The sequence below is a fragment of the Equus przewalskii genome, chromosome 14 (assembly GCF_037783145.1).
Source record: "Equus przewalskii isolate Varuska chromosome 14, EquPr2, whole genome shotgun sequence".
Classification (NCBI taxonomy): Eukaryota; Metazoa; Chordata; class Mammalia; order Perissodactyla; family Equidae; genus Equus; species Equus przewalskii.
In genome coordinates this window covers 53,921,654-53,945,443 of record NC_091844.1, presented here as the reverse complement: position 1 = coordinate 53,945,443, position 23,790 = coordinate 53,921,654, and the positions used below count along the sequence as shown (strand labels likewise).

At 39.7% G+C, this 23,790-nt stretch overlaps 1 protein-coding gene across 5 annotated transcripts in view; it reads left to right on the top strand.

Moving 5' to 3' along the window:
• SLC3A1 (solute carrier family 3 member 1) overlaps positions 1-23,790 on the top strand; it is a 47,979-nt gene that overhangs the window by 3,070 nt on the left and 21,119 nt on the right. For 2 of the 5 annotated variants that reach the window (XM_008515179.2, XM_070572765.1), the window contains exons 4-8: positions 6,601-6,725; positions 12,285-12,746; positions 15,828-16,007; positions 16,155-16,309; positions 20,145-20,270. In XM_008515179.2, coding sequence (XP_008513401.1) covers positions 12,317-12,746; positions 15,828-16,007; positions 16,155-16,309; positions 20,145-20,270 — 891 coding nt within the window. In that variant the 5' untranslated portion in view covers positions 6,601-6,725; positions 12,285-12,316. Of the gene's footprint in view, positions 1-3,295; positions 3,619-6,600; positions 6,726-7,309; positions 7,435-12,240; positions 12,747-15,827; positions 16,008-16,154; positions 16,310-20,144; positions 20,271-23,790 lie in introns of those variants that run through there. The other 3 variants (XM_008515178.2, XM_008515188.2, XM_008515189.2) reach the window with 3 other exon arrangements.

The following is a 23,790-nucleotide window of genomic DNA, read 5'->3' as shown; positions in this document are numbered from 1 at the left end:
AATCTTGATTCTCCATTATCGCTGGAGCTGAGTGGCTGCTGCCGCTTGAGACAGAGCATGAGCCTTCTGGTTCACCACCATCCCCAGCACCTTCTGCTGCATCTCACCCTGCCCACTTGCTCATTTATGTGTACCATCTCAATCCTGTGGGCTTTTGCCCTCACAGCCTCACGCAGGTGCAGTCCAGGTACCACAGCACTGGCATCACCTGGGAAGTGATTCGAAATGCAAAATCTCAGGCTCTGCCCAAAATCTACTGAATCAGAATCTGCATTTTAACAAGACCTCCAGGAGATTCATATGCAGGTTAAAGTTTGAGAAGCCTTCCTGGAGATGATCTCCAAGGTTCTTTCCCCAACAAGACTCTGAATGTTGACCTTGGGCAAAGCCCTGGACTACCCACTGTGCTAATAGGTACAGCTCTGTCTTCTGGGGTGGGAGAACCAAATGGAATCATACCTTGAAACAACTGCCATTATAAGGATGAGTATACAAATGAATAACACAGACGAGTTCTGGGAGGGCCGGATCCGTGTCCATTGGAGAGAGATTGGAGAGTAGGGGCAGGGCGCGTGGAGCAGGGCCTGTAAGAGAGGCAGGAACAAATGTCTGGAATGAGGTGTTCATAGTCTACAATGAGGGAACGAGGAGCATCTCTGGTTGACTGGAGCAGCGGGCCTGATTTTGAGATACTAAGAAAGAAAGAAGATAAGAAATATAGTATGGACGTATTTGTACCTTAGACTTCTAGGCTAAGCTATTTGGACTTTGTTCTCTTTATAATGAGGAGCCATTGACAGCTTTAGAGTTCTATGTGAGTGTTCTGAGGAGATCAGTGGTCTGACAGATTGTGCTGTATAAGAAACTTTATTTTAAAGAGACATTCACAATGGTTTTATGTACATGCCTAGGTGTTGGAAAAGCAATGTCCTTAAAATATGGCATGTTTTGTGTCTTTTCTATCCATGTTTGTTCCTCTGATAGATGTTCTCAGAGACCCTCACACCCACCGGCCCAAGCCGTGCTAAACATTTCCTGGCTTCGAGTCAGGCCTGGCTGAGAGAGCATCCATTAAAGGTCAGGGAGTTATAGAGCCTCCCCCAGAAATGCTGGGTCTGGCCTGGGAATTGAGGAATTCACTCAACATCCAAGAACCACATTTCCCGGCTGTAGATTACAAAGAATGATGTTTGTGTTCCAATGAAGTTCTAACACACAGTGTTCTCAGATGACTGTAGCATTTTGAAAGTAGCATGTGATTCATGCTCTTTGAATTCACAGCGAAACTATTCGTGGCAGTATAGCTGTCAATGATAATAATTACAAGTTTTCCAGAACAGCTCAGTGTGTCTGAATTTGAAATACTTGTCACAGGGTAGGTAACTTGGCATTTAACTGTTGGGTAATCTTTTTCAATAGAACTTTGTTAAAGACCAGATATTATGTGTCATTGTTTCTTTTGTGATTCTGGACTTTTTTGAGAACAATGAGCATTAAGGAATTGAAACACTCTAAGGTTAAAACCCTTTGTAAATCAGCCCATTACACTGTGGATTCAATTACATTGTTGGCCAATGATGTCACGTAAGGACCTAATTATGCTTTTTTCTTTGTGTGTTGTTTTTTTTTGTAATGTCTGGTGGATTGGCCACCAGGAAGGCACACTGGTGAAGTGTTACTATTAATAGCAATGACTTTGGGTTGATAATGGCCACAGAAATCCCCTAGCTGTGATTGTCACAAACTTGGGTCCGAGATACACAGAAACACTTGTCTCTTCGTCAGGCTGAAGCACCAGCTCAGCTGCACCTGGTGCTGTAAGTGCCTGTTGAAAATACAAATTAAAACATCGTTACAACTCAACAACAAAAAATCAAATAACCTTATTAAAAAATGGGCAAAGGACTTGAATAGACATTTCTCCAAAGATGATAAACAAATATGGCTAACAAGCATATGAAAGATACTCGACATCACTAATCATCAGAGAAATGCCAATCAAAACCACAATGAGATATCACCTCACAGCCATTAGGATGGCCACTATAAAAAAAAAAAAAACACCCAGAAAATAATGACTGTTGGCGAGGATGTGGAGAAATTGGAGCGCTTGTGCTTTGTTGATGGTATTGCAAGGTGGTGCAACTGCTATGGGAAATAGTATGGAGTTTCCTCAAAAAATTAAAAATAGGACTGCTGTGTGATCCAACAATCCCACTTCTGGCTGTATAGCCACAAGAATTAAAAGCAGGGTCGTGAAGACGTATCTGTACAACCATGTTCATAGCAGCATTGTTCACAGTAGCCAAAAGATGGATGTCTTTCGTCTGGATGGCAAATGTCTGACAGATGAATGGATAAACAAAATGTGGTATATATATATCAATGGAATATTATTCAGTCTTTTCTTTTTTTTGAGGAAGATTAGCCCCAAGCTAACATCTGCCACCAATCCTCCTCTTTTTGCTGAGGAAGACTGGCCCTGAGCTAACATCCGTGCCCGTCTTCCTCTACTTTATATGTGGGATGCCTGCCACAGCATGGCTTGCCAAGTGGTGCAGTAGGTCTGCACCCGGGATCTAAACCAGCGGACCCTGAGCTGCCAACGCAGAACGTGTGGACTTAACTGCTTCGCCACTGGGCCGGCCTCTCTTATTTAGTCTTAAAAAGGAAGGAAATCCTGTCACATGCTACAACATAGATGAACCTTGTGGACATTATGCTTAGTGAAACAAGCCAGTTACAAAAGGATAAATACTGTATGATTCCGCTTGCAGTTAAATTCACAGAAATGGAAAGTAGAGGGGTGGTTACTAAGGGCTGTGGGGAGGGAGAAATGTTGTTTGATGGGCATAGAGTTTCAGATTTGCAAGAGGAGTAAGTTCTGGAGATCGGTTTCACAACAATGTGAATATACTTAGCATTTCTGAACTGTACACTTTAAAATGGTTAGGATGGTATATCTTGTGTGGTTTTTTTACCACAATTTAAAAAAACGTTGCTAAGGTACATGAGACATTAATTGGATTAGTAGCCCAATTAATGGCTTCCCTTTATCCATGTCCTTTGCGTCATAACTTCTTAGTCCCTTCACACATGGACGCTGAGCTTGGTACGTAAAGTACAATCAAAAAAGTGCTGGGAACACTTATGTGGTGACAGACAAGAAATAATGTACAACTTAAATTTCACAATGATGTAAACTATTATGAACGTGATAAAAAAAAGTGCTACGTGACTTCTGAGGCTAGGTCACAAAAAAGACACATTTTCTGCCTTGCTTTCTCTCTTCAAGTGGGACACCCACATTTGGGACAAAGCCAGAATGCTATGAGGAAGCCCGGAGTAGCCAATGTGGAGAGACTACACAGAGAGGTCCATGTGGAGAGAACTGAGATCCCTTAGCCGATTGCCAGCATCAACTTCACCAAAGAGATGTGTGGATGGCAAATAAGCACTGAAAAGATATTCTACATCATTAGTCATTAGGGACATACAAATTAAAATCACAGTGAAATACTGCTACCTACCTACTAGAATCACTGAAATTAAACAGACTGAAAATAGCAAGTGCTGACAAGGATGTGGAAGAAGTGGAATGCTGATACACTGCTGAAGGTAACGTAAAATGGTACAACTTTCTAAAATAGTTTGGCAGTTTCTTAAAAGGTTAAACATATACCTACCGTATGATCCAGCCATTCCACTCCTAGGGAAGAGAGAAAGAGAAAAGAAAGCTATATCCTTACAAAGACTTTTAAATGACTGTTCATAGCAGTTTTGTTTATAACAGTCAAAAACTGGGGGGAAAAAAAACCCAGTGTTCAGTTATAAGCAGTGGTATTTTCATACAATGAAATACTACTCAGCAATAAAAAGGAATTAACTAAACAACAATGAGATACCACTATACTTGTATTAGAATGGCTGCTATCCAAAAGATTGACAACACTAAATGTTAGCAAGGATGTAGAGCAACAGGAATTGTCATTCATTGTTGGGAATGCAAAATGGTACAGCCACTTGGAAAGACAACCTGGAAGTTTCTTACAAAGCAAAATATAATCTTACTGCACAATCCAGCAGTTACACTCCTTGGTATTTACCAAAATGAGTTGAACACTTATGTCCACACAAAAACCTGCACCTGATTGTTTCGAGTAACCTTATTCATAATTTCCAAAACTTGGAAGCAACTAAGATGCCCTTCAGTAGATGAATAGAGAAACAAACTGTGGTACATCCAGACAATGGAATATTATATGGCACTAAAAAGAAATGATCTGTTAAGCCACAAAAAGACATGGAGGAAACTTGAATGTATATTACTAAGTGAAAGAAGCCAGTACGAAAAGGTTTATACTGTATTATTCCATCTATATAACGTTCTGGAAAAGGCAAAACTATAGAGACAGTGAAAAGATCAGTGGTTGTCATGGGTACAGGGGGAGAGAGGGATGAATAGATGAAGCACAGGATATTTTTAAGAAAGTGAAACTATTCCATATGCTACTGTAATGATTAATACATGACATATGTATTTGTCAAACTGGGCAACACGAAGAGTGAACGTTAATGTAAACTATGAACTTTAGTTAATAACGTATCAATATTGGTTCATCAATTGTACGTCAAATGTACTACAGTAATGCAAGAGGCTAAGAATAAAAGAGTTGTGGGAGTAGGGGAAGAGGAGTGTATACAGGAACTCTCTGTAGTTTCTGCTCAGTTTTTCTGTAAAACTACACTGCTCTAAGAAAAAAAGCTTATTCGCTAATAAAAAAGAATGAAATATTGATACACACAAGATGGATAAATGTCAAAATAATTATACTGAGGGAAAGAAACCAGACAAAAAGTGCATACTTTATGTATGATTCTGTTTATATAAAATTCCAGAAAATGCAAGCTAATCTATAGTGATAGAAAGCAGATCAGTTGTTGCCTGGAGACGTGTGGGGAGGGGGGTGCTGGGGGTGTAGGGAGGGGTAGGAGGGAAAGAGTACAAAGGGGCAGGAGGAGGAAACTTGCAAATTATAGACGTGTTCATTATATTGATTGTGGTGATGGTTTCATGAGTGTACACACATGTTAAAACCTATCAAATGGTATACTTTAAATGAGTTTGTTCTATGTCAGATATCCCTCAATAAAGCTGTTTTTTGAAGGCCACACCCAAAAAGTAACCCAACAATTTATTAATTTCCCTGGCATGATAGTTGTTGAGGAGGCTGTGTGGCTGACCTGGACTAGGCTCTGCTGATCCCAGCTGGGCTTGCTCAAGCATCTGTGGTCCATTGGCTGGCTGCCTGGGGACTGGCTGGTCTAGAAGCCCCTGGATGGGAAGATCCCACACTCTTGCACATCTCCCAAATCTCTCCCGCATCCTGCAGCAGGCTAGCCTGGGTGTAAACTCTTGGTGATGGCAGCAGTCCAAAAGAGGAGCAGAAATGCACAAACACTTTTTAAAGCCTCTTTGTGTGTCAAGTTTGTTATTGTTTCATTGGCCAAAGCAAACCACATGTCCAAGCCCAGACTGTGGTAGAGACTAAGAAATTATGGGGCTGGGCCAGTCCAATGGCGCAGCGGTTAAGTTCACACGTTCCACTTCGGTGGCCCGGGGTTCGCTGGTTTGAATCCCGGGTGCAGACATGGCACTGCTTGGCAAGCCATGCTGTGGTAGGCGTCCCACATATAAAGCAGAGGAAGATGGACACGGATGTTAGCTCAGGGCCAGTGTTCCTCAGCAAAAAAAGAGGAGGATTGGTAGCAGATGTTAGCTTGGGGCTAATCTTCCTCAAAAAAAAAAAAAAAGAAAAGAAATTATGGGGCAAAAGGCATGGATACAGGGATGCCATTAATTGGGCAATTAATTAATTAATGCAATTAATCTATCATGGAATTTACCAATGTTTTAATTTGTGTTTTTTAATTTCATCAAGAAGGTACTCTCCTGCAATGACTTTTATGTGATGTTAATTTCATATATATCTTTTGCAATCTCTTTTAATCTTTTTTTTTTTTTAAAGATTTTATTTTTTTCCTTTTTCTCCCCAAAGCCCCCCGGTACATAATTGTATATTCTTTGTTGTGGGTCCTTCTAGTTGTGGCATGTGGGACGCTGCCTCAGCATGGCTTGATGAGCGGTGCCACGTCCGCGCCCAGGATTCGAACCAACGAAACTCTGGGCCTCCTGCAGCGGAGCGCGAACTTAACCACTCGGCCACGGGGCCAGCCCCCTCTTTTAATCTTTTATTGAATGTAATTTAGCTATTGATTTTATGTGTTTGCATTAATTCTTTATATGTGAAGGAAAGTAAATTTTCATTGTGACATTTGTCACAGTTTCATGTCCTGTTAACATTTCTTTTGCTATTTGTTTTGTCACATTTGGTTATCAAAATGTTTTAAAATAGTTTAACTGCCGGCAAAAACGTGTTTAAATATTCTTGCATTTCAATGGTTATATAAGTTGAACTTCTCTCTCTTCCTGGGACAAATCTATTTTTCTGTTTCCCTCTAATTGGAACTGTTTTAAAAACCATTTTGCTTTAGACTATATTTATAACATTAACCCTGGAACCAAATTAAATTTTACAGTGAGGGAACAGAGGCTTAAAGAAGCTGGCAGATTTGTCTGAGATCGAGCAGAGAGCAAGTGGTAGAGGCACGGCTTGAATCTTACTTCTTCTGACTTAAAATTTCACTCATTGAACTGTACCAAGGTAAGAATATTTGACTAAGTGATAAAAATCTATGTTTTTGTGCAGAGTATACTTTCCACTTTCTCTTTCTCTTCCTCTTCCTCTTCCTCCGCCTCCTGCTTCTTTGGCATAGGGTTAGGTCTATCCATTTTTAAGGGACTATTCTTTTATTCATTTAATAATGTATCAGGCACCGAGCTAGATGCTGGGAGCTTAAAGGTGACTATGCTGCAGATCCTACCCTTAGCTCACAGAGGCTGTAAACAGGTCAATAAAATATGGAAAATGTTTCTTCTATTGTAAATGTTCACAATTCTGACAGGTTACATGCCATGTGTCACTTTGGTGGGTTTGCTGCTGAGTAGAAGTCTTTATGGTATGATGGCTTTGAAAGTCATTGTATATATGTATTTTTTTTTTTCATTGATTGCTGCTTTCTATATGTTTCTTTCTATAACTGCAAGATGTTTCTGGCTCCTGTGGTATTCCTCATTATTCTGTTTTCTAGATATTTTATTCTTTTTTGCTCTATTATCGTGATTGCGTAACTCACTTGGAATTTGAGTTTATTGAGCGAGTTTATCTTTATTATCTCTGATTCTTGGTTCTGATTATCTGAGTTAGCTCTTAAAGCTTCCTTAGTGTTCTTCTTCCGTATTCGTGTTTACAAGTTTAAGCAGTAGTGTGTTTGGCTTCTACAATCAATATTTCGTTTTAAATCTCCTGGAAAGTAAGTAATACCGATACCTTTGTACTGGCTTGGAATTCTCAGCTTTGTAGGTATCTTCTCCAGATTACTGCCCACTTCCTCTTCCCTCTAGTGTTTCAGTGAATCCATGTTTTCTTTCTGCTTTTCGAAGTTTGCTTTTTTCTCTTTCTTTTAGATATGGGATGTTTATAAATTTTGGGTGGCTATTGCTAGGAGTCACCTTATACGGAACTTTACCACCTGACGGGAAGTTCTAGGTAGACTCTCAACTCGGGGTTCCCTAAATAATTTTTTTCCAATGGACGAGTAACACATATTTGTTACAAAAAAATTAGAAAAATCTGAAAAAGTTTAAAGTACAAAATGAATGTCACCCATAATTTTAGAACCCAGAGATAAACACTAAACATGTTTTCTAATAGGACTTTACAAACATGTATGAATTTTTTTTTCACATAATTGGGATAATTTCTTTATATCCTGCATTTTCTCACTCAACATGCTAATGTGGGATTTCTTCCATGTCGTTAAAAATCTTTGAAAATATGCTCAATGACTAATATTCTATCACATGGATGTACAATAATTTATTTAGTTAGTCTGGTATCATTGAACACTTTGGTTGTTTCCAATGTTTGCTATTATGAATAACACTGTAATTAATAAGCTTTATTATACATAAATTTTTGTCCCTGTCTTGAGTTATTTCCTTAAGATAGATTTTTTTTTGAACTGGAATTACTGAGTTAAAGGAAATGAACATTTTCTCCCCTCTCTTTATTACAAAAGTCATATATGCTGGGGCAATTAAGTTGGTCAGAGTCAAGTGAAAAGTAAAAGTCTAAGGATTATTGTCATCCTTCTCTTATTCTCAGTTTCCAGTCAACCACTAGCTGAAGATTCAATATGCACACACACATGCATGTACCTTTTTTCCTCCACACCATTCTGATTGTACTGCACATACTGTTTTAAAACAGTTCTTCCACTTTACACTATATTTTAAACATTTTTTGTTATCAGCACAGATAAATAAACTTGTTCTTTGTAGGAGCTATGTGGTATTCCATTGTCTGAATATGTCGTAATTTATGTAGATAATTCCGTATTGATGGATATTTAGATTGTTTCCAATTTTGTTGCAGTGTTCATCCTTGTACATATTTCTTACTGGTTACATCACTGAGATAAAGTTTTAGCAGTGTAGTTGCAGAGTTGAAGGTTATGCAGTTTATAATTTTGACATATACTCCTAAATTGTTCTCCACAAAGGCTGCGCTAGCTCACATTCCCACCACAAATGTATGAGAGTGCTGGTTCCCTATTTTGATGTGTTGATGCTGGGTATTATCAAGCTTTCTCATTTTGGCCAAAATTATACTTTAAATGTAGTATATCCTTTTTATTTTTATTTCTATGTCTTTAATTTTTAGTGAAATTTACATTTCATGTTTATTAACCACTTGTATTTTTTTTCTGTCAACTGTTTATATCTTTTGTCCATTTTTCTATTTTCCAGTGTTAATTTGTATAATCAATTTCTATATTATGGAAATTAGTTTGTCATATTTGTGAAAATCTTTTCTTCCAGCTTGCCATTTGCCTTTTATCTTTGTGGATTGTTCTGTTTGTTTTCAATTTTTGGAATAAAATTTATCAGTTTTTTCCTTTATGGGGTCTAGGTTTTGTATTTTGTGTTACGTTTAGGAAGGCTTTCTAACTCCAAGATTATTTTTTTAAAATACACAAATTTCTGTCTAGCATTTTTACAGTTTTACTTTTACTTTTAAATCTGATCCACATAAAACTTATCTTGGGGGCCAGCCCCGTGGCCGAGGGGTTAAGTTCGTGCGCTCTGCTGCGGTGGCCCAGGGTTTTGCCAGTTCACATCCTGGGCACGGACATGGCACTGCTCATCAAGCCATGCTGTGGCAACATCCCACATACCACAACTAGAAGGACCCACAACTAAAAGAAATGTACAACTGTGTACTGGGGGGCTTTGGGGAGAAAAAGGAAAAATAAAATCTTTAAAAAAAAACCCAAACAAACATTTTGATGTCAGGAATAAGGTAAGCTGTATAGCTTTATTTTCTTTTCCAAATAGCTATCCAGTCGTCCAACATCATTCACTAAGTAATCTTTCCTTTCCTCACTGATGGGAAATGTTGCCTTATCTTATTCTAAATTCCCTTCTGTATAGGGCTCTATTTTGGGTGAATCCAATCTGTTCAGTTGATCTTTTGACTTAATCCCTTCTTTAGTATCAACTCTTTATTTTTCTGGAGTTTTTATTTTAAAATCTGGCAGGATTAAAATTCATGATACACATTGTGACATTACTTTCTAGAATTATGATGTCACTTCACACTGGACCCTTGCCGGCACTATTATCTTTTAGAAGTTCTTTGCCATTGTGATTGAAAATGCTTGTTTATTTCTCTGATATTAGGGAGTTGATTGGTGTGAAATGTCTGTTTATATTCTTTTTTCCAAGTTTTCTACTAAAATTTATATTTTTAAATTGATATTATGAAATTTCATATAGGTATACATATTGTCTAACAAAATATACATACCTTTAACGTTAAAGACATAAGTTCTTTGGCATATTTGTTACCAATATATTTCACAATTTGTCGTATGATCTTCAGTTAGTATGTTTTGTAATATAATAAATTCAAAAATTTTCAATCAATTCAAGCAATCTTCTTTTGTAGTTACTTTTATCGTTTAAAAAAACTTCCCACCAGAGACAGAACAATTATTCCAGATTGTTTTTTAAAAGATTCTAGTTTATATGTTCTGGAATTTCAAAGTAGCATTGTTGTTATTTTAAATAAAATGTAGAGAAGTTGAAATGGAACATTTCTGTCATGAAAGCATATTGATATGATGTGAGTTTTTCTGCATTTATATGATTGTACACTTAGAATTTAAGAATTTATAATTAAAAGTTATTTCTTATAACTTAAAATTATCTTAAAACTGTGGGTATTTTTGCACACTGTTTTTTCCCCAAATAGTAACTGAATTTCAAGAATTAGCTCCTGTTGTGAAAATTATCCTTATGTGTTTGAGATAAAGCAATTTCAAGATATAAAAGATAAATTCCTTTGATTTTTAAAAAGTACACAATATGCATAATTAGTAATAATGAGAGATGCCACTTATTGGATGCATTCAATGAGCTGGGTATTGGGATTTACTCATTTTTAAAAGCAGCTTGTTCAAAATCAAATAGTTCATTTCTCTGTACCATATACTGCTGCTATGTCACTTTACAAAACAACAGGAATGTCAGGAATGCAAATAACATTTAAAAGAAAAAAACTTCTTGTTATCTGATCAAATGATTCATAGGGCTGTTTAAGTGTCATTGGTTAAATGAGAACAGTGAATCATCACATTCTTTGAAGGCTTACAGAATCTTCTAGGAAAGCCCATCTAACTTTAATGCGGTTATCTCACGGGGGCAAATGTTGCATTTTACACCTGTCAATGATTGAACAACTCTTTAGTGCTTGTGTGAAGAACTGTTTACTATTGGAAAGCACTTGAACTCCCTAGACGTGGAACCCTTTCTCCTCCTCAACCCCAATCTTTGGAAAGTGCGTCCAAGAATGGGCAGGCAATTCCTTCTCTGAAAATATCAAACAAGACTGAAGACACCTGGAGGCGAATTGAGCATGTAAATAGATATTTATAGGGTTGGCGTGAACTGAGATAAAATTAGCTTCAGTAACTTGGATTTGTAGGAAGAGAAGAGACCTTCAAAACAAAAGATACGGAAAAGCCTGTTTTCCCTTGCAAAATTCAGTATTTGTTTCTTTTTCTCATACCTAGCTAAAAGAAAAATTTTTTTTTTTTTTAAAGATTTTATTTTTTCCTTTTTCTCCCCAAAGCCCCCCGGTACATAGTGTGTCTTTTTCGTTGTGGGTCCTTCTAGTTATGGCATGTGGGATGCTGCCTCAGCGCGGCTTGATGAGCAGTGCCATGTCTGGGCCCAGGATTCGAACCAACGAAACACTGGGCCTCCTGCAGCAGAGCGCACGAACTTAACCACTCGGCCACGGGGCCAGCCCTGCTAAAAGAAAAATTTTAAAGCTAATTGTTTTATTGTGGTAAAATATATATAACATAAAATTTACTACTTTAACTTTTGTGAGTGTGCAGTTCAGTGGCATTAAGTACATTTACATCTTTGTGCAACCATCAACACCATCCACCTCCGGAACTTTTTCATCATCCCAAATGTAACCTCTGTCCTCATTAAATAACTCCCCAGCAGCCGCCTCCTCCCAACCCCGGTAAGCTCCCTTCTACTCTCTGTCTCTATGGATTTGTCTAGGCACCTCGTGTAAGTGGATACAATATCCGTCCTTTTCTGTCTGGCTTCTTTCACTTAGCATAATGTTTTCAAGGTTCATCCATGTTGTAGCATGTCAGAATTTCCTTCCTTTTTAAAGCTGAGTAATATGCCACTGTATTCATATGTCGCATTTTCTTTGTCTATTCATCTGTTAATGGGCACTTGGCTTGTTTCCACCTTTTGACTATTGTGAATAATGCTGCTGTGGACATTGGTTATTCAATCAAGTAACATCTTAAGTTGCAGTGGAACCCTGCCTCTTCTTCCCATTTCCCCTCCTCTCAGCCCCTTGACCAGTTCAGGTCTGAGCCCCCTCAGTGCTGTGACTCTAGCTATATCAGCCTCAGGGGTGTAAACAGAATATTTTTATAACCCCCTTTACCTTTACCCTTTCTTCCTTGGCTGGACTTTGTCCAGCCAGGTTTATTTATAAACCACGTAAAGCTCATTAACACAGCCAAGCATTTCAGCCAGCTCCCTTCCCACCTCTGTATTTCAGGAAGGCACTCTGCAGGGGTAAGACCGTGAGACATGGCTGAGGACAAAAGCAAGAAAGACTCCATCGGAATGAGTATAAAGGGAGGCCAGACAAACAACGGGTTTGTCCAAAATGAAGACATCCTAGAGAGGGACCCGGATCCAGACAGCCCAGCCGACAGCCCACAGCACACTGCCCTGCACATCCTTGGCCCCGCAGAGCCCGACCTGAAGGACATCCGGCCCTATGCAGGGATGCCCAAGGAGGTGCTATTCCAGTTCTCGCACCAGGCCCGCTACCGGGTGCCCCGGGAGATCATCTTCTGGCTCACGGTGGCTTCCGTGCTTGTGCTCACTGGGGCCACCGTAGCCATCATCGCCATCTCTCCAAAGTGCCTTGACTGGTGGCAGGCTGGGCCCATGTACCAGATCTACCCGAGATCTTTCAAGGACAGTGACAAGGATGGGAACGGAGATCTAAAAGGTGTGTGCCTGGAAAGAGTCTAGGGCTGGGCCAGGATGACATTGGTTTATGGCTCTCTGAATCCTTAAAAATGAATTATTCCTGAGTTGTGCAGTAAGCACACTCCAATATGACTGGCATGCCAAGTTTTTCCTTGTTTATGGTGTTTTTAAAAGCCACTCAACAGAACCGGTAATTCTTCCCATAGAACAAAAGGCTACTTGCTGGAGACCTTTGAGCCTCCAGAGAGTTGTTTAATTTATTGCCCATGAAGTATGCCTGTGCTTAATGGGTCATCAGTTCTAACTTCTTACATGAGCAGGTTTCCTCCTGAAATGTTGCCTGTGTCTGTGCACTTTCTAGTTGATTATCTTTATAGTTGATATAGTTGATTATTGGGTTAAATATAGTTGATTATCTGATGTCTTTAAAAGGTGTAGGCTGAGTCTTTAAAGTTTAAATCCTGCAAAATGAAGGAAAGGAAAAAAAAAGCATAGCAGTGTGTATTGGTCATTACTTGAATTAGGATTATTTAAAACAATATTCAGGGGGCTGGCCCAGTGGGGTAGTGGTTAAGTTTATGCGCTGTGCTTTGGTGGCCCAGGATTTGTGGGTTTGGATCCCTGACAGGGACCTACACATTGCTCATCAAGCCATGCTATGGTGGCATCCCACATACAAAATAGAAGATTGGCAGGAGATGTTAGCTCAGGGCCAATCTTCCTCACCAAAAAAAAAAAAGAAAGAAAGAAAAAGAAAAAAACCCAACAATATTCATATTAGTAAAGAAAAATAATAAAGAATTACCTTTTTGAAGTTATGCTAATAATTTCCTAGTGAGTTATGTGTAAACATACTTATAATTTATTGCTTAAATTGGGATGCTTTAAAAAGTAAAATTATGCTTCATGGCAGGCACAAACTAGAACCGTCCTGGGCAGCTGGTTGATAAGGTCACTCTGGTTAAGGGCAACAATAAGAAACAATAAATAGCAAGGTTATTTTTGATAAAAATATTTGATTTGGACAAAATAAAACAGAATGATTTAATAGAGTGTGGGAAGTGGGAATGAGCTTAATCTAACTTTAAATCTTACACATAAACTCTTGAAACCTCCAGCTTTCCTTAATAACTAATAAAAGGCTTTTCTTTTTCACACTCACATCAATTTTCTCTCTTTTTTAATCTTCCTGCATCTTCACTAATTGAAATACTGTCTGTCTTTCCAGGTGCAGCTCTAACCCGTGCCCTGCATTAGTCTGTGTGTAACCCCCTATTAGAGCTCTGCTCCCCTCCCTGAGCTCCTGGGGGGCTTTGCACCGTGTTTGTGGTACCCTCTGATATTGCCTTGGAACATGTCTGGTGACTTCCCTTCCACACCCCTGCCGCGCCACGTGGCCCTAGCACCTGCTGCCTTTTATGCAGTAAGCACTTCACGAAAGTGATTTTTTGATGGAATAGAGCTAGAATCCCTAAACTCCAAGGTACACTCCTCACTTCCTGGCCCTCCCTTGTAATCTCCTTCCAGATAACCCTAAATTCCCTAGACGTGGGGCAGCTTCTACTTAGCTCTTGTCGTTTCCAGTAACTTCTCCTGGAGGGACTGGCTGCTTCCTGTAATGGACAGGTATTTGTCGTTGAGGTCCTCGGGATTTTGTTGTCAATATCTGAAGAATCCCTTCCGGGTTTCAGTTTTTGGTGGCTGCCTTCTGTCCTCTGAATGTGGATCTGGGATCCCCTGTTTACTTGTGACTGTCCAGTCCCTTTGTTTTTATCATCCTGTTCCTTTGTGCCTGTTCTTAAGCTATATTGTACTGTTGTTCTGACTTAAATAAAAATCCTTTTGTTGCCAGTTGACACTCTGTGGGGTCTCACAGCCACCCATATGGGGGAAGTGAGGTACAAAGAGAGCAAAAGTAAGCAGCCTGATAGAGGGGAAGAGCTCTGTGCTTTGGTCTCAGTGACCTCCAGTCTGCTGTGTGCCCTCTGACAAGCTCTGACTGTAGGAAGCCGCATAGGGTCCCACAGAAAGTTACTGGAGGTTGAATACCAGACTCAAGTCTCTGAATCTGCATTTAGGGCTCTGAACTAGGAGCAAAAAACACACTATCTGCTAACTATCCTGCAAAATTCCAAGATCAAAGTTTCATTCCGGTATCTCAGCCAAGTCTAGAATTCTGTTTTGTATAAATTCTTGGCTTCAGCACTGTCCGAAGGAAATAAAATGTGAATCACGTATATAATTGTAAGTTTTGTAGGAGCCACATTAAAAAAAGTAAAAAAGAAACGTGAAATTAATTTTAATAATATATTTTGTTTAATCCAATATATCCAATATATCATGTCAACATATAATCAATATCAAAATGTTAAGATATTTTACAGTCTTTCTTTTCATACTGAGTCTTCAAAGTCCAATGTTTCACATTTATGGCACATCTTGGTTTAGACTAGTCACACTGCAAGTGCTCAAAGCCACATGTGGCGAGTGGCTGTTACACTGGACAGTGCAACTTAGATCGTGTGCCCATCAGGGGCCATGTATTATTCTTTGTACCTTGGCACTCAGCCCATCACCTGGCCTAGATTAGGCTCAAAAACCATGTGGAGAATAAATTAACAATACTGTCTTCTTGGCTTGAAATAGAAAATATGAACAAGCCACAGATAGATCTCTTTTTTTTGAGGAAGACTGGCCCTGAGCTATCATCCGTGCCCACCTTCCTCCATTTTATATGTGGGATGCCTGCCACAGCATGGCTTGATGAACGGTGCATAGGTCCATGCCTAGAATCCAAACTAGCGAATGCAGGGCTGCCAAAGCTGAGTGTGTGAACTTACCCGCTGTGCCACCTGGCCGGCCCCAGATTTTTTAATGTTATGCATCTATGTTAAAGGTCAAAGGTTATTGCTAAAAGACTAATTTCTTACTGTTTATAGAACTAGACCTTGCTATTTGAATTTCACTCAAATTCAACAAAATTCCAAATATTTCTGTCTCAGTATAAATATTTCAATCTCAGCCATGTTCCTTTTACTTTTAATCCTTCAACTTAAAAACCAAATTACTTATTTTTCATGGCCTTGACTTTTTTCTTCAGGTATTCAAGATAAACTGGACTACATCGCAACTTTAAATATAAAAACTATTTGGATTACTTCATTTTATAAATCATCCCTTAAAGATTTCCGACATGGTGTTGAAGATTTCCGAGACATCGATCCCATTTTTGGAACAATGGAAGATTTTGAGAATCTGCTTGCAGCCATACATGATAAAGGTAAATTGAGTGGAAGATGAATGGGATGCGGGTGGAGGCTGGGGAAAGCATTTCTCCAAATGCTTACTTAAAGCGTTTTTTCCTTAACTGTCATCTATTATTCTAATAGAATCTTTTCCTAACATTTGAAATGTTTTCACTTATTAGGTTTAAAATTAATAATTGATTTCATACCAAACCACACGAGTGATAAACATCCTTGGTTTCAGTTGAGTCGGACCCGGACAGGGAAATATACGGATTATTATATCTGGCATGACTGTACTCAGGAAAATGGTATAACCAAACCACCCAACAACTGGGTAAGTGCCAACTTGCCTGATTTACAAAGTGAAAATGGGCAGATCTCCAGGGATTAAACTGATTGTTTATAAAGTCCTTTTAAGGAAAAAATTAATTGGTATAGTTTACTGGAAGGGGAAAAAGTTTCCCAAAGAAATAGAAATAAGGTACCCAAGCCTCCTAATGTCATTTGGATTTCTGATTTCAGTGTAGAGCTGATGTGTTCTAGCAAATTAAAAGCTATAGTCTCTGTTAGCCTCTCCTGCCCTCCTTCCCACCCTGTCTAACTTAGACTCCAGATCCCATTAGTTCAGTAACTGTGTTGCTACTTTCCAGACCCCTTTGCCTTTCTGACTTTTTGACTCCCTTGTCCAACAAAACCTTAGCCATAAATGAACCCTACCATCTACTTGTCTGCCTGAACCTTGGCATCTGAGGCTCTGGAGGCATCACACACTCATTATCCCCGTTTGAACTGAGCCGTCCAGAGTCTTCCTGGGAATTTGACCAAATCCACTTGATCAACACGCCCTTCCTCCTCTTCAAATATCCTACCTACCTCCTCCCCGTCTTATCACTCTCAGCAGCAAACTCTACTTCAAAGAGAGAATAGAAGCCATCAAACCTGCCTGTCCCCACTCCCGCCCTCTTCCGGTTCACTTCTTTTACAGCAGAAACCATGTCCCTCCTGGCTGGGGGTTACCAGATTTACAGATAAAAATTCAGGAAGCCTGATGAAATCTGAATTTTAGATAAACAATGCATAATTTCTTAGTATAAAATATTACATGAACCATACTCATATAAATAATTATTCATTGTTTATCTGAAATTCAGATTTAACTGGATGTCTTGTATTTTATCTGGCAACTCTATTCCTGTCCCAGGTCAGTCCTTCCACCTGCTCTGGTTCATTTTCTCTCCTGCTTTCTGTGGAGCCTTTTACTCTGGATCATCTCCTCCCACTCCGCTCTCTCCTTCTCTCTTCTTGACCTTCTCCATGAACATTTAAGCAGGCTGGCTCCTGGGCATCAACTTTTAGATGACCAAGGGTATTCAAAATTGACACGTATCAAAGCCATCTGTGAGATCTTCTCTTCCCAGCCTCCCGTATCCCAGGTTCAGCGAATGGTCCCAAAATGCAGCCTGGTGAACGGGTCACCAGCAAGTCCTGGCAGTTTTACCTCCATAAGTTTTCTTTTTCCCAACCTACCCACTTGTTAAAATGATACTGAAATTAGCAAACATTTCCTAAATACTTACCATGTGCCAGGCTCTGTACTAAGTGTTTTTTATTTATTAATTCATTTAATCTACCCTACAACCCTATGAGCTAGGTTTTAATTTCTGTTTTGCAGATGAGCAGACTGAGACAAAGAAATGTTATGTACTTTGCCCAAGGTCACAAAGCTAGTAAATGAAAGGGCTGAGGACTGGATCTAGTCAGTCCAACTCCACAGTCTGCTTTCAAAAATTGCCACCCGTAGTTGAAACCATATCATCTCTTGCCTAGGGGACTGTAACAGCTGCCTCTTTTGGCATCCAGTTTTTCCATCCTTCCATCAATTCTCCACTGTAGCCAAAGTTGTGTGATTTTTAAAAAATGTAATAGTTGATACATTAAAAAAATATATGATAGATGTATAAACACCTGGTGGTTTAACCATACAATGGAACGCTACTCAGCAATCAAAGGGGGTGAACTATTGAATCACGCAGCAACATGGATGAATCTCATAGTAACTCTGACGAGTGAAAGAGTCCAGACCAAAAAAACACGCTACATGATTACATGTACATGAAATTCTAGAAAATGCAAGCTTAACCTATAATGGCAGGAAGTAGACTAGTTGTTGTTTAGGGATGGGAGAGAGATGGAGAGGAATGGGAGAGTGGGATTAGGGATCACAAAGAATGGGCCTGTTCACGATTTTGATTGTGGTGAGAGGTTCATATGTCAAAACTGATCACAATGTATGCTTTAAATATGCGTAGTTTATTGTATTCAGTTGTACCTGAATAAAACTATTTAAATATATACGTAATATATTCCTAAGCTGGGGAAGATAATAATATAGTGAACATCAGTGAACCCATCCCCAAATTAAGACCTTGAACATAACTAGCACTGCTGAAACCACTGGGGGCTCCTGCCTGTCCCTCCCTATGCCTCCTCTCAGAGGTAACTACTACCTTGAATTTTGGGATTTTCTTTGTCCCTGCTTTTTGTTTTTGCCTATCCTACATATGCTACATTTAAAAAAAAAATTTATTTAGTTTCTCCTGTTTTGAACTTCATGAAGTGCATGCTACATGTAGTCTTCTGTAAGTAGCTTTTTTTCACTCATTGGTTTTAATACTCATTCATGTAGTTTCTGGTAACCGTGGCCCATACATTTTCACTGTTGTATAATATTCCATTGTTTGAATATTCCATGATTTACTTATCCACCCTTCAGCTGATGGGTGGTTGGGTTCTTGCTAGTTTTTTTTACTATTACTAATGATGTTGTAAACGTTCTCATTAATCTATTTCTCCTGGGGCGCATGTGATGAGCTTCTTAAGAGTAAATGAAAGTGAAATTAAATGGAGTGAAATTGCTGGGTGCAGGATACCACATGCTCAACTCTACAAGATAATGCCAAATTGATTATCAAAGTGGGGATATCAATTTATATCCCCAACAGCAGTATAAAAAATTCACATTTTCATGAATTGCTGGCATTGCCAGACTGTAATTTTTACCAAGTGAACATAAATTGTTATCACATTGAAGTCTTAATTTTATCTGTACCTAATTACTAATGATGTTGAACATCTTTTCATACGTTTATTCACTTGAGCTTCCATTTCTGTGAAACATCTGTTTTTTGTTTCTTTCTCCCATTTTTTGTCAGATAGTTTGTCCTTTTGAAGTAGATTTGTGGAGTTCTTTTTGTATTCTGGATACCGGTATTTTCTTGGTTTATATATGCTGTAAATATCGTATCCTGGTTTGTGTCCAGGTGGGCCATGAGGTGAGCTGATGAGGGTGTGTTTCCTCGAAAGGCAGCAGCTACTACTTAGCTTCAGCCGGTTGTTGCCATGGAAATGCGGACCCAGGGTGACTAGGTCTTCCAACTCAAAAGAAAAAGATTAGATAAAATCCCTCGGTTTCTGAGTGTTGTCCAGATGTTCTCTTTAGCTGGAGGTGGACAAATGGCCCAAGTTGAGCCCTGAGGAACTGTCACATTTAGGGAACCTCAGAGTAGACTGAGAGAGTGGCAAGGGATGTGAGAGGGTCAACCAGGAGAGTCATGCTGTGGAGCCACGGATGTCAGCACCAGTGTCGGATGCTGCTGGATACCAACACTTGAAGTGGCTAGATTTCTTTTCTTCCTGAAGGCTAGTGGAGTTTTTAAGTGAATGATTCAAATACTTTTTGGAGGACACAGTTTAAATATTCACTCTATCTGGATTCAAACTCCAAGACCAATGGAATGTGTCTCTCTCCCAAGTTGACCATCATTTGCTTTTCTTCACAAACAGGGGTCCAGAGCCTGGACAGCAGGTTCAAGAAAATATGTTAGAAATATCTGCTCCTGAAGTTGCCCTTGTCCTGCATTTGAGAGCGTTGCTTTGCTGTTGTGGTTGTTATGAACAGCTTCTCCTGCACAAACACGTCTCTAGGGGATTAGGCTAGCCGGTGGCATTGTAGGGAATTATTTTACCTAGGGCTCTCTCTAGAAGAAACATTCTGAGGATTTGTGCTCTCAGCCTCCATGGGGCCAGGGATGGCAATTATCATTTCTTTGTGGGCAATACCATCATATGAATAGTGCTAAGTAACTGATTTGCTATTTTCTGTTTGCTAGTTAAGCGTATATGGAAACTCCAGTTGGCACTTTGACGAAGTACGAAACCAATGTTATTTTCACCAGTTTATGAAAGAGCAACCTGATTTAAATTTCCGCAGTTCTGATGTTCAAGAAGAAATAAAAGTGAGTACAGACATCCACATAGACTTCTCTATTACAGGGGTGCTTAAGTGGTTATTTGATACACTTTACGTTGAACAATAATTGTGCAGGCAAAATCAAGTAGTGTAATTAAATTCTGGGATTAAGGAGTCTGATGCAAATACAGACACTGAGACATGTCGATAGTTCCTTCCTCCCTCTAACCCGGAATAATTGAAATGGGAGGGAGACAGAGACTCCCGCTGCCTTAGCTCCCAGTTGCCCCTCTGCTGTAACGATGGGCTGCTACAGTGAGGTGGGCCAGAACATGGGCTCTGGGGACTGGCTCCTGTGTCGGAACCAGTCCCGCCATTGGCTGCAGTGGGCTTCTGGGTGAGTTATTTGGCTTTGCTGTGTCTCAGATCCCTCATCTATGAAGAATGCTTGATGGCAGTATTTGTCTCATAGGACTTTTGGGACCATTAGATGGGATGACCCATGCTCAACACTTCTATATTCACTCAATAAACATTAACTTACTGTCTGCTCCATGCTAGGCCTTGTTCTAAGCAGTGGGAATGCATCAGTGAATAAAAGAAGCGCTGCCCTGAGGGAGTTTCGGGTCGACTAAGGGGAAGGCATTCAATGAACTAAATATATACCGTGTCAGGTGGTGATGAATGCTAAATGTGAGGGCGTGCCAGGGAGAACTTGGTCTGGAGACACTCCTCTGATGAGGCCCTGTTTCAACCAAAACCTGAAGTTTGAAAGGGAGCCATGTGAATATCTGGGGGAAGCGAATTTCAGGCTGAGAGAAGGGCAAACACAGAGCTCTCGAGGGCAGGGTGTGCTTCATGTGTTTCAGGTATGGCCTGGAGGCCAATGTGCAGGGCTGCCAGGTGTAGCAAATAAAACTACAGGATACCTAGTTAAATTTTAGTTTCAGACAAACAATGAGTAATGCAATATTTGGGACATATTTCCACTAAAAAATTATTCATTGCTTCTCTGAAGTTGAAACTTAACTGGGTGTCCTGTATTTTATCTGGCAACCCTACCAGTGCACTGGAGCGAAATGAGGGAGAGTTAGAGAGCTGAGGTCCAAAAAGTGAGATGGGGGCTGATCCTATCGGGCCTTGAGTGCTGTTGTGAGGGATACATGCTGAGCCGTTGAAGACCCCTCTGTGTCCCCTGCAGATTTCCTATGGTGACCCAGCTGAGAGCTGGTGGGGCTTGGCCTGTGTGGCCGAGGTTCCAGCAATACCTAACGCATAATTCACAATAAGCACGAGCTGTGTTGTTGTTCTGGTTATTGCTGCTCCTTGGTGATAGTGCGCAGGAATTTCGGTTATGAGGGTAGTGCTCTGAGATAGGGAGGTTGGGGAGGAGAACCGGACAGAACAGAACAGAGGCATGGGTTCCCTTCTACAGCTCACCATGTCAGCCAGATGATAAGGATGCAGGCGGCCACGTTGGAGTCACTGAGGGCACCTGCACCCCATAGTTTGTTTTTAAATAAGAGCTTTATTGAGATATAATTCATAGACCATAAAATTCACCCCTTTCAAGTGTATAATTCAGTGGTTTTAGTATATTCACAGAGTTGTGCAACTATCACCACTAATTTCAGAATATTTCCATCACTCCAAAAAGAAACCCCATACCCTTTAGCATCACTCCTGGTAGCCCCCTCCCTTTCTCCTCCTGGGCCCTGGCAACCACTCACCTACCTTCTGGCTCTATGGATGTGCCTACTCTGGACATTTCACATAAATGAAATCATACAATATTATTTATATGTCTATGATATATATCTGTATTTATAATCTATGTTTAATTATTTGAGAAACTGCCAAACTGCTTTCCAAAGGAGCTGCATCATTTTACTTTCCCACTAGCAATGTACGAGGGTTCCGATTTCTCTACATCCTCACTGACACTTGTTATTGTCTGTGTTTTGACTATAGTCATCCCAGTGGGTATGAGGTGGTGTCTCACTGTGGTTTTGATTCCCATTTCCCTGATGGCTAATGATGTTGAGCATCTTTCCATGTGCTGATAGTTTATTTGTATACCTTCATTGGAGAAATATCCATTCAAATCCTTTACTCATTTTTAAATTGTATTTGTTTTTTTATTGTTGACTGGTAAGATTTCTTTATATATTCTACATTCATGATTTGCAATAATTTTCTTCCATTCTGTGGGTTGTCTTTTTACTTTCTTGATGGTGCCTTTTGAAGCACAAGCATTTTTTTTTTTAAAGATTGGCACCTGAGCTAACAACTGTTGTCAATCTTTTTTTTTTCCTACTTTTTCTCCCCAAATCTCCCCAGTACATAGTTGTATATTTTAGTTGTGGGTCCTTCTAGTTGTGGCATGTGGGATGCCGCCTCACTGTGGCCTGATGAACGGTGCCATGTCTGTACCCAGGGTCCGAACCAGCGAAACCCTGGGCCACCGAAGCAGAGTGTGCGAACTTACTCGGACATGGGGCCGGCCCCCTCAAGGACAAGCATTTTTAATTATTGTGATGTCCAATTTGTCTGCTTTAATTATTTTGTTGCTTGTGCTTTTAGTGTCATATTTAAGAACCATTGTCTAACTCAAGGTCATGGAGACTTACTCCTAAGTTTTCTTCTTAGAGTTCCATAGTTTTAGCTCTTACATTTAAGTCTCTGATCCATTTTTTGTTAATTTTTATATACAGTGTGAGGGGTCCAACTTCATTCTTTGGCATGTGGCTGTCCAGTTATGCCAGCAACATGTGTTTAAAAAAAGATTAGTCTTTCGCCTTTGAATTGTCTTGGAACCCTTCTGAAAATCAATTGATCGTAAATGTCAGGGTTTATTTCTGGACTCTCAGTTCAGTTCCACTGATCTATATGTCTGTCCTTATGCCAGTACCACACTGCCTGGATTACTGTAGCTTTGTAGTAAGTTTTAAAATTGGGAAACGAGTTCTACAACTTTGTTCTTCTTTTTCAAGATTGTTTGGCTATCCTGGGTCCTTTGCATTTCCATATGAATTTTAGGATCTGCTTGTCAGTTTCTGCAAAGAAGCCTGCTGGGGTTTTGATAGAGACGGCATTGAATCTGTGCATCAGTTTGGGGGAATACTGCCATTTTAAGAATGTTCAGTCTTCTGATCCATATACACAGAATGTCTTTCCACTTATTTAAAGTCTTTTTTCATTTCTTTTGATAGTATTTTGTAGTTTTCAGTATACAAGTCTTGCACTTCTTTTGTTAAATATATTCCGCTAGACTCCTTAGTTTTAAGACTGTTTTTACTGTATATGTTTGATGTTTTCCAGAATTTAGATGAATTGCTTTGGGATCTCTTCTAGAGGTAGGTACCTTGTCAGGGCAGCCTCGTCTCCTGTGGGGGTAGTGGCGGTGGTGGTAGACGTGGTCAGTTGACTAACTAGGGATTAGTTTTCAACTTCCCTGTTGGAATGTGGACTCTCCTCTCCTCCCTCAGGAAAGATCACAGCTCCCTCTCCCCCCACACACTTATTAGGCGCTTACCTCGTGCCAGGTGCTTCACCTAGATCATCTC